Consider the following 12,304-nt stretch of genomic DNA (forward strand, 5'->3'; position numbering starts at 1 on the left):
AAAATGAGCATAGGAGGCCATAGTTCAGAACAAAATGCTCACACATTGTCTAGGCCAAATCCAAAATTGTACCTTCCAAAAGGAGAATCTCTGTCACAGAGGTCCATTGCCACAGCCATGAAGGTATTGGGCATCCTCACATTGGGAACGTAGCCAAGATCAGCTGTTTGATGCCAACGGATTCTTGGGAATCCATCATCCTTTTTCTTAGATGTAGTTGTAGATAACTAAAGAAGAAAAACATTATTCAGAGTAATAACCTAGGATTCTCAGGCTGATATCTTTTCCCAATAGAAGGGCTCTTCTATAACCTATCATTCAATAGTTATCAGGTGCCTACTGTTTGTAAAGCCCTGTGTTAGGCACTTTGGAAGTTGGGAAGTATAAGATCTATAGACCCTTCCATATGATTAAATACCCAGTAAGAAGTGCTATGAGTTTCAAAGAAAGATCACTTGGGATAGAGTGGTGAAGAAGACAAGAAGAACCAAAGAATTTTTAGAGTTAGAACATTTTTAAGGCTGTCAGTCCATCTTGTACCCCTCCACACACTCCAATGCCCTTTCTCCAAAAATGCCCATCTTTAATGTGGTCATTTAGCCTCTGCTTGAAGACTTTTCATGATAGGAAATTTTACCGACTACCAAGGTAATCCATTTTTGGATAGTTTTGCTAATTAAGAAATTTGTCCTAATCTTATGCCTAAAATTGCTTCTTTATAGCTTATATCCATTTATTTTTTCTAGTTTTGCTCTCAAAGCCAAACAAAACAAATATAAATCCCTCTTTCATATAACAGCCCTTCAAATACTTAAAACAAAATTTCTTTAATTGTTTTTAAATTCATGCTAGCCATTCCTAGTTTCTTCAGCTTATCTTTACATGGCATAGAGTCAAATCCTGTCTCCATCCTGGTTGCTCTCTGGATGCTTTCAACCATAATACTTAAAATGTAGTCTAACAAAAGGAAATTATAGAGGAACCCTGTCACTTTATTCCTGAGATGACTCCAATGTCTGAGCTATTTTTGGATGCCATATCACACTATTGATATATCTTGAGTTCACAGTATACTAAAACTCAGATCTTTTTCAGATAAATTACTATCTAACCTTTTATTTCCCACCCTATAATTGTGAAGTTTATTTTTCAACACAAATGTTAAGATTTTACTTTTGCCCCATTAATCAGACCAATGCTCTAAGCCTGTAAAGACATTTTTGGATTCAAATTCTGTCCCACCTTTATAATATTTACAAATTTGGTAATAAATATGTCATCTGTGCTTTTATGAAAATGTTAAACAGAATAGGACCAAGCAGAAGTACCTGGTATACAAAGGAGGCCTGCTAAGTTGTCTTTGAACCATTCAATCTACAAATACTTATTTGGTATCTACTGTGTGTCAGATATTGTGCTGTAAATACAAAGGAAAAATGAAATAATCCCTATCCTCAGGAAGTTTGTTTTCCAACAATTACTCTTTGAGTCTAGCCTTAAAACTAGTTCTGAATCCATCTAAATTATGTTTCTTAACACAAGAAAAATGAAAGATAATTTATCAAATATTCTGCTAAAATCTAGGAAAGCTATATATAACATATTGTGATACATAGATGAATAAGCACACACGTGTATATATATTTACAAATATACATAGATATAATCTAGGTTAGTAACCTTTTAAAAAAGCAAATGAGGTCATGATCCATCCTACTAACTGTAATCCCCAATTCTTATTCTAGATGTCCATTGTCTAGAATTTTCCCAGGAGTTAAAGTTGAGCTTACTAAACTAGAGTTTACAGACTGTTCCTTTCCTTTTTTAAAAAATAAAGGCATTTGCCCTTCTCCAGTCTTGTGGTATCTTTACCAAAATTTCCACAATCATTCATATATCCCTAAGAAAGGCTCAGCAAACATTTTTTTTTTGGGTACCCAAAGATGTAGTTCGTCTAGACTTGTTGCACAGCATTTATCAAGGGAACTAGATGCTCTATTACTATCTCTTAGTTTGGATATGGAGAAGCAGGACTGGAGCTAGGTTCATCCAGAGTTAAGTGGGCAGAGAAGGGAGTGATATATTGCAAGACAATGATTGGTATGAGCAAGGTTAAGATATGAGGAAGAACTATTTGAGGAACCACCCTATTTACAGTAGATAACTGATGTATGAAAATAAATCTAGAAGGGCATTAATGTTCGGTTCCCTAAATTATCTTCACGCACAAAATGTACCCCATACATCACATCACATCACATTCCCCTACCCCAATCTCTACCTCCAAATCCTTATCCAATTCAATTCAACAAACATTTATTAGGTGCTTTTTGGTCAATGTTCAAGGCACTTGATTAGTCATTAGAAATACAAAGACAAATTAGTTTTGCACATTCAAGGAGCTTGTAACATGTACATAGATAAGTGAATATTGAGTAATTTTGAAATAGAGGGTCTTCATTAGGATTGGTGCAATGAGATGATGGAAGAAAACATTTACTAACTAGAGTGATCAAGAAAGGTCCTGTGGACAAAGTGGCTTTCAGCTCAGTAGTCGCCTCCACAAAACTTTCTATAATTCTTCCAGTTAATGCCCCTCTTAAATCACCATGTGTTAATGTGTCCATTGAGCACCAGTCTCCTGACTTTGGAGTAAGAGGAGAAAATGCCATTCTATCAAGCACCAAACTTCCCTCTTCTAAGGAAGTTGAGAAAGGCCATTCAAATCTTCAGTTTAGTCTCCTGCCCAGCATTAATCCTGAATTTCCTGAAGCCCTTAAAGGACTACATCCTTAGGCCAAACCTATATAGACAATGAAAACCTAATTAAAAATATTAGCAAACTCCATATGGTCACACTTTTGTGAATCCTCTTGTCATCATTCAAACCCTATTTTCTATCTCCCATTGACCAATTTCTTACTCCCAGACCCTTTAACCCAACCATTCCCCCCAACATACATGCACAAAATGTCCTTTTCTAAAATTATCAATGCCTTCCAATGTGCTCTCTTGAATGCCTGCTCTATAGCTTTAAATTTTATTTTCATCTGAAGTCATTTCTTTTCCCATTCCAACTTGTGGCTCTCACACTGAGACCTGGCTCTGACCTCCCACTTTCCAGCACTTGGCTACACTTTCAGATAGGGAAGTTGGAATATTCCTTGCTCTCCATTGCCACTTCCAGGTTCTCTCATATCACTATCATTGAGTAAGTAACCTCAGCTAAAGCTCATTCAATCTATATCTACATCCCAATCAAAATGCTGGTAGCTGTTGTGCTGACCTTTGGCACACTGGCCTCCTTCTTGCCTAAATGAGTTCAATGCCTGGCTCACAATCTTTCTCTTGACTCTAGTTCTCATACTAGGGAACTTAAACATACATGTTAATTACTCCCTTGAACGAACAAACTAACCACATTTCCTCTTTAATCATTTCATATGAACATTCCACCTTATTTCCAACTCTGACTTTGTTCTTACCAATTGCCCTCTTGCAATACTTTCCTCCCCTTCAATTATCTTCTCTATGCTAATGATTCTTTTTTCTTAATAGTTTCCCCAGATTCCTCTCAGACATTTCAAAGTGGATGTCCTGTACTCATCTTAAATTAAATTATGAATTCATTGCTTTTTTGCCCCAAACCTTCTTCTCTTCCTAACTTCCTTATTACTGTTAAGAGTACTACCATGTCCCAGTCACCCAGGGTCACAAGCTGTCATCCTTGACTCCTTATCCTCACCCCCTCTATCCAATCTGTTGCTAAGTCTTGTTGATTTTATCTCTCAAATATACCTCTATGTCTCATATGTGTCATGAGACATTGCCACTACTCTCATGTAAGCCCTCATCACCTCACACCTGAATTATTGTAATAATCTGCTGGTTGGCCCCCCTGCCTTAAATCTCTCCCCACTTCAGTTTATCACTCTATTCCACTGTCAAAATTAATATTCCTAAAGTTCAGACTTAACCACACACACACACTGTCACCTCTAAGATAAAAATAAACAATCTGAATAAATCATGAACTATTATTATGCCATAAGAAATGACCCAAAAAAATTATCACAAAAAACCTAGAAAGACTTAGATGTAGTGACAAAAGTGAAGTGAGCAGAACCAGGAGAATACTGTATACAGTAACAATGATAATGTATGATGATGAACTGAATGGCTAATCACCAAGGCAAGGATCCAAGACAATTCCAAGGAACTCATGATAAAGAAGGATGGAGTCCAAATGCAGTTTTCACTTTATTTGCTCCATGAGTTTTTCTTAATTATAAGGAATATATATTTTTTGTTTCACAACATGAACAGGGAAATATGTATTAAAACATGTACAACCTATATCATATTATCTGCCTTCTTAGGGAGGAGGGAGTGATGGGAAGAAGGGGGGAAAACAATGAGACATTTTTGGGCATGAGAATTTGTTTCTTGGATAAGCATATTTATTATATATTTATAATCATAAATATTGTTATATAACATTATATTATGTTCTCTATCAGTGATGAGCAACCTTCTGAGCTTGGTGTGTCAAAATCTGCCAAAAAACCGAGCATAACTTGGGTAGTGTGTCACTTCAAGGAAAAAAACCATAATTTTGCAATATTTATAGTTTAAATAACAAAAATGTATAATTGTAACATATAACTATTTAATAAAATATACAATTGTAAATATAACTGTATTTAATAAACCAAAAACTAATTAGTTAACTTACCAGTTAGTGACTTCTGTGTTCATCTGTCAGTTTCTTTTGTTAGGCTTGATATTACTTAACTTGTGTGGGGTGCGCCATGAACTAAGATAAATGAGGGAGAGGGGAAATTCTCTAACTAACCTGCCTATTAGCAACTTTTTTGTTGCTGAATTTCATTGGCTAAATCATCAATTGAAGGTTGGTATTTTGTACACTTCAAGCCAAAGCAAACGCTACTAACTTCATCTGTCAATCTGTTTATTTTGTTGGTTTTTATATTATTTAACACTGAGAATAAGGTCTCACAAAAGTATGTAGGGGGAAATTGTGAGTAAAGCCATTGCTATATTTTTCAGGGTGCTAAAAGTGTGTAGTAATAGGTTCCAGGCACTCCTCTGTTGCACATGCCGGAGCCCCATCCAGTCTTCCACAGGCCTGACGCTGCTGGCCCTGGGGGCCCTGAGAAAGCAGCCTGCCTGCCCTCAGTGCACTCCTTCGGGTGCATGTATGTGCGTGCGTGTTTCTCCTCCCCGCCCCCACGGGAGTGCCACATGCTTCAGTGGCCCGGTATGTGCAGGCACAGGGCTCCCCAGGCAGTTTCTGGGCCCCGAGGCATGCTGAGCCCGCATGGGGCTGCATGTCATCAAAAATAGCTACATGTGTCAATGTTGACACATGTGTCATAGGTTCGCCATCACAGATCCATATAAATAAAAAACAAATAGTATCAAAAAAGATCTGTTTGGCATTTTAAAATCACTTTACAACCTGGCCCCCTCCTTTCCAGTCTTTTTATACCTTATTCTCGCATATGCCCTTCATCCCATGTATTCTACAAGCCAGTGACACAGACCTCCTTGTTCTTCCTTGAACAAGGCCCTCCATCATCTTCAGACTCTGGGCATTTTCATTAGCTATCCCCATTCCTGAAAGAGTCTCCCCAACTTATCTCTGCCTCCTGGCTTCTTTGGCTTCCTTGAATTCAAGAACTAGCTAAAATTTCATTCTCCTCAAGAAGACTATCCTGATCCCCTTCATGCTGGTGCCTTCCCTCTATTGACTAACTCCAATTTATCATATATATCTATATCTATATATATGTATATATATATATGTATATATATATATATACATAGTTATTTTCATGTTGCCTTTCCCAATAGACTGTGAACTACTTGAAAGTAATGGCTATTTTTTTGCCTTCCTTTTTATTCTGTGTGTATTCTTTAATACTTGTAACACCATTCCTCCCTTCCAGCACTATCTTGTTAGTAAAATATATTTTATACTTAAATTACAACACAAGTATACCAAGTCTAACCCCATTAGTTAATCTTGCTAATTCACAAACAATAATGATCTAATCAATATTTGGTAGATCAGATCATAGTCAGGAATAGAAACCACATTTCTTATCTGACCACATTGCCTCAAATCCATGCCTTTATCTGCCTATCCACAAAATTATATCATAAAAGGAAAGTAGTGTCATTCATTTTCCTTCTCTTTTCCCTTGGTCCACGCAGTAATCATCTGAAACCATCTCTGCAAATATGAGGCAAATGGGAGTTGTCTGCAACCTCAGGAAGAACTGAGAGCAGCTAGAAAACTACTGAGGATTCCATATTATAAAGAAATAGAGATGCCCCCAACTTTATTAAAGAAATTAACTGGATTTCAGATCAACATGGATACAGGAAAAATGGTTACATCATGGCACATGAGTGTTGGGTTGTTGATTTTTCTCCCCACTTTTGAAAAGCTATAAAAGTAGACAGCGAAAACCAGGAAATCCAAGTGAAGGTCCAGTGAGTAGTGATGCTTACAGAACTGTACCCACTGGATTGGAAATTCATAGCAAGGAATCAAGCTCAGTGCCTTAACTATTCTATAAGCCACACAGTAGGAGTAATAAGAGTAGCATTCTCAGGACTTTTCATCTTGTAACCTAATTGGGGCAAACACTGCTGTTGGTATATTTGAGCCACTCTGAGCACACTAATCTTCACTGCATCGTCATGTCCAGTTAGTAAATTAAGACTGTGGAACTCTTTACTTATTCCAAAGACATTCCACCTCTACTATCACCCACATATACTTAGTCTATAATAATTCCTGCTGCTACTATTTCTGCCCTAGCAAAATGAGCTTTCACCCAGTTTTACTTATAGAAAGCAAGGAAGGCTGCAATGAATTCCTACTCTCTCCAAAATACCTCAGCTGCACTACTATAGTCCTGCCACAAGGAGGCACCAGCACCTCTGCTTCTTGAGCCAAAGGGATATTTTCTCAAGATGAGACCTTAAAGGTCCTGCCTGTTTTAAAACAGATCAGTTGAGGTATTGTTACCTACATATCGTATAGCAAAGGTACCTCAAAGTATACAAATGACCACATTTGGGAGGGCCTACCTGTATACAACCTGTATTTTAACTGTATGAAAACCTCCCCAATCCCCCCCCCCAAATACAGAATCTCCTAAATTTTAAACACTTTCTAAATCTTAAGAATTATGTGAAGAGCCAAGATGGCTTCATGTGAAGATAAAAATTGGGATGTGGATGCAAAGTGGAAGTGAGTTATTAAAGAGAAAAATGAGGGTGAACCAAAGTGACTGTTCCAAAAGACAAAAAAATGAGAAGGAACAGGGATGACCAAGCACAAATAAGTCAATCATAAGGCAAAACTAGGAACTTATTTTGTTTGGGGTTTTTCCTGACTAACAGATTGCAGAAATGAGGGCTAATGTATGGGGAAGTGACAGCACATACCATCGGATGGAATGGAAGACCCCTGTGCAGAATCTGAAGGATCAAAATATTTACATGATAATCCAGAACATGGAACATTGAATGATGAGACTTTTAATACTAGAAGAAATCTTACTACCTAGCACAACTCATTTTACAGATAAGCAACTCTCAGCCACTTTAGTGCTGCCCTCATTAAATACCCTAGATTAGTATTGCACCAAGTTCCAGCATTATGTAAATTTGACTTTGCATAAAGAATTCCAAAAGAAATCCACATTCCAAAAAAAACACTTCCAGTTAACTTGAATGTACATTACTGTGCTCTCTCTCTGCTCTTTCCCCTTGGTTAAGTTCCGTACCCCACAACCTCCGACCCTACCCTATCCAAAAAAGTAAAATAAAATATTCTCCAAGCCATTCATGTAGATCACTGCAGCTGCTGCCTACAGATCAAGGGCTTGCCTTGAGACCTCCAGCACCCAGAAAGGGGACCTCTGTCCCTACCTCCCTCTCTGTGTCAGGCCCCTAATGTCTGTCTTCATCCTCCCTCTCTCCTTCCATAAGCAAATTTACGTTATGTAAAAATTATGTAAAAAAATAGAGGTCTATGGAATAGTCCACTTATATAAAGTAAGAACTATCTGTGGTAGAAAGAATATTAAATCTGGAATCTAAATTCTTGGTTAAACCCCAACTCTGCATTTACTACCTGTGTAATAGCTACCCTTCAAGTCTCTTAGCATATCTCCTTGTTTGTAAAATGAGGTGGGTGGGCTATACATCTAAGTCCCTTCCAGCTCTAAATCCATAATCTTCCCTGTCCCGGTCCTAAACTATCCTGTACACTATGACCAGCTGACCAACTTGATTTTCCTTTAAAATTGCTTTTATCATATTACCTTTATGGAAAACCTCTATGACTTTCTACTGACTATATAATAAAGTCAAAAATTTTTAGCCCAGCATTCAAGCCATCAATAATTTGGCCTCTATCTTTCTAGACTCTCATACTCCTTTCATTTTCAGGTCAAACTTACTTATTTCCTTGCACCCAAGACATTCTTATGCATTTCTACTTTCATATTTTCATCCATTTTGTTTTCCCAATATGAACTAGAAAACAAATTTTACTTTTTCTCCATTTACCTGAGTCTTACACATTCTCCAAGGTCTAGTTCAAATCTAATCCTCCATGAAACATCCTCTAATCAGTCTTAACTATCTTCAAAAGACCTCCCTTTTTCTGAACTTCTATATCAATTATTGCTTATAATATTCATTTGTACTTATATGCTATTTTTGTACTATTATCTTTCAAATACATTTCCTATATCCCTAAATAAAATGTAAGCTCCCTAACATTAATTACCTTTTGGTGACTGCACTATAATGTTATAGTAATATTCAAATTATTATTTAAATATCCAAGATGAAGAACAAAAACATTAAATGACTTGTCCAAAATCCCCCAATTATTACAACAGAGCAAGGAATACCAACCAAGTCTCCCAAACTCAGATCAGTGGTCTTTCCAACAGACAACAACATCAATAATTACTTAGTGGCAGGCATGGCATTCAGTTAGGTAGTTACCCTGCTTCAAAGTCCAGGGATGAAAATCTCAATGTAAATATTTATGATTTAAAGAAGATGATATTTACAGGTAAACTAAGTCTTGGACAGTGAGGTGGAGACTTAGTGGATAGAGTGCTAGACCTGGAGTCAGGAAGATTCATATTCCTGAGTTTAAATTGGGCTTAGATACTTACTAGGTATGTGACCCTGGGCAAGTCACTTAGCCCTGTTCACCTCAGTTTCCTCATATATAAAATGAACTGGAGAAGGGAATGGCAAGCCACTCTAGGTATATTTGCCAAGAAAACCCCAAATGGGATCATGAAGAGTCAAACACAACTGAAACGCAACAACAACAATTAAGTTTAACTACAACATTCAGAACTGGCAACAAAAGTTATACTAGTACTTTCAAAACTGTGAACAGAACAACTGTGGTCCAAGTCAAAATGAATATAGGGAAGAAATGGAAAAAGAACATACAGGAAATTTAAATGGAAGGAGGATCTATAAAAAAAAAAAATCATACTCCCAAAAAAGAATGCTGCGAAATAGAACAAAAAGAGATTGGAAGATGGTGAGAAAAAAATAACACTGTGGGATCCATTGGAATAAAGTTTAATTCAGACATTAATTCCAGTCTTTTTATACATTTTATGTCTAGTTATCACCAACTGGATATATGATTTATCTGCTGAACATCTTTTCCATCTCTGTATAGAATAATAAGGTTAATATGGTTGTAAGACAGTTGGCATGTATATTTCCCAGCCAACAAGGACTAGGAAGGATAAACATCAAACTTTTTTTGATTGATATTTCTGTTTTAACTTTGATAAAAGCAAAGAAAAAAGTGAGGGAAAGTGTTCAAGTTCCATCTGGCCCATTTGAAACTGAGGTGGGAGGTTTCAGATTCCTTGAAAATAAAAAGGATCTGAACTTGGGAAAAGGCTATAAAAAGGAGGTGAGGAAAAAAAAAAAAAGCTTGTATAACAATCAGATGTCCCGAATAAGCTCAAGAACATTCCAGGCATATGGAAAATGGACATTTCAAGGTATTGAATATATCAGATTATTGGACAATTAAGAACCTAAGATGCGGTTAAACTGACCTTGAAAAGATTTAGGAAATCTCATTCATGATCCTAGTAATCCTATAATTCTTTGGGGTAAACAATATGTTCAATAAAATCAAGACCACCTAAAAACAACACCCTCAAATGGTTTAGAAATCAAACCAAGCAGGAGTGTTTTGGCCAAGGAGATGATCCAGGCTCAAAACAGACTTCCCATGGCAGCTTATAAGCTTCCAAGTCTAGTCTTGAAGACTAGAGTCTAAGGAGCCCCATTATATTAAATGTTATCTACAATGCAGGTAAAAAGAAGATAATTTAAGGGTTCTATGTATTTTATGCCATGTAGATAATCAATGACAGTTGCATAATGTTACATGTTACTAGGTAAAATATTTTAAGTTACACATGAAAGTTGAATGCTAAAAAACAGGAGGAAAAAACATAAATACTGCACATAAAAAATAAAGTTGGGATATATGCAGAAAGCAGATTTTTGGCAAAATACAATAATCATTCCTGTTTAAAAACTCTAGAACACAAAAGAATAAATGAAGTTTTTCTTGAAATAATAAGTAAACTGAGAGCAAATATCTTTAATAAAGATAAATGAGGCAGCTTTCTAGTTGTGGGAGGAAGCAAGGATGTCTATTATCATCATTATTATTCAATATACTACTGCACCAGAAATAGTAAAACAAGAAAAAAAGAAATTGAAGAAACAGGGTTAGGCAAAAAGGAAACAAAACTATCGCTTTTAGTAGATGATATAATGGGTTACTTGTGGAACCCTAGATAGTCAACTCAAAATCTAATCAAAATAATTAACAACTTAAGTAAAATTTTAGGTTATAAAATATCTCTCTATATATACAAGCCATCTCTATATTTCTTTTTTCATTATATCACTAATAAAACCCAGCAGGAAGAGATAGAGAAATTTAAATTCCATTTAAAATTTACATTCAAAATCCATTTAAAATAACTATGGATAGTATAAAATACTTGGGAATCTATCTGCCAAGACACACAGAAAAAAGTATCTGAATACAATTATAAAGCAAACTTCTTACAAATAAAGACAGACCTAAGCAAATGGAGAAATGTTAATTGTTCATGTAGGCTAAGTCAATCTAATAAAAATGAAAACATTACCTAAATTAAATTCAGTACCATACTAAACAAACTCTTAAGAATCATCTAATAGAGCAGTGATGGCAAACCTTTCAGAGATGAAGTGCCAGGCCCTACCCCCACCCCAACTCCCTCAGACAGAGTGCCATGCCCAGCCCTCCCCAAGACCTTATGTGGTGCCCCTCCCCCCCCACTGAGTGCTAAGCATGCCCCACCCCCCTTACTCCAGAAGGGAAGGGAGAAAGTGCTCCCATTGGGCTACTGGGTGGAAGGGCGGGTTAAGTGAGGAATGTTCTCAGTGTGTATGGAGTGGGAGAGAGTAGTAGCCCAAGTGCTCTGCTCCCCTCCAGCTCTGCTGCCTGTGAGCCACCCATCTTCCCCCCTGTGCACTCCCATTGGGTTGCTGGGCAGAGGGGTGATGGATGTGAAAAAATGTCATCAAGCATGGTGGATCGGGGGAAGGGAGGAGCTCTGCATGAGTCCTTCTTCCTTTCTAGTAATGAACTTGTGGGGAGGAATGAGGGGTGGCCTACATGCCCTCTGTGTGCCATGCCATCTTTGGCACCCATACCATAGGTTTGCTATCACTGTTATAGAGCAAGAAAAAAATAACAAAATTCATCTGAAGAAACAAAAAGTAGAGTATCAATGAAATGGAATCAATGGGGGTTAAATGGTAACGTGAGATCTGGTCCTAGAAGTAACAGATCTCAAACTATGCTACAAAGCTGTAATCATCAAAACAATTTGGTACCAGGTGAGAAACAGATATATGGAAAAATGGAACAGTTTAGGTACATAACATGCAGAAGCAAATGAACACAGTAATATAGTGCTAGAAAAAGCCAAAGATCTCAGATATTGGGGCAAGAACTCACTATTCAACAAAGACTGAGAAAACTGGAAAGCAATTTGAAAGAAACTATATCAATAGTCCAATATTCTAAACCAAAACAGATCAATTGCTCATACCATCTACCAACATAAGTTCAAAACAGATGCATGATTAGGCATAAAGGGTAATATCATATGCAAATTAGTGGAGCATGGAAGAA

The 12,304-nt window shown here is 36.8% G+C and overlaps 1 protein-coding gene across 9 annotated transcripts in view; it reads right to left on the reverse strand.

Moving 5' to 3' along the window:
* SIAE (sialic acid acetylesterase) overlaps nucleotides 1–12,304 on the reverse strand; it is a 58,984-nt gene that overhangs the window by 2,249 nt on the left and 44,431 nt on the right. For all 9 annotated transcript variants that reach the window (XM_056794548.1, XM_056794546.1, XM_016433940.2 and 6 more), the window contains one exon: nucleotides 73–227. In XM_056794548.1, the coding sequence (XP_056650526.1) occupies nucleotides 73–227 (155 nt within the window). The remainder of the gene's footprint in view (nucleotides 1–72; nucleotides 228–12,304) is intronic.

The sequence above is a fragment of the Monodelphis domestica genome, chromosome 4 (assembly GCF_027887165.1).
Source record: "Monodelphis domestica isolate mMonDom1 chromosome 4, mMonDom1.pri, whole genome shotgun sequence".
Taxonomy (NCBI): Eukaryota; Metazoa; Chordata; class Mammalia; order Didelphimorphia; family Didelphidae; genus Monodelphis; species Monodelphis domestica.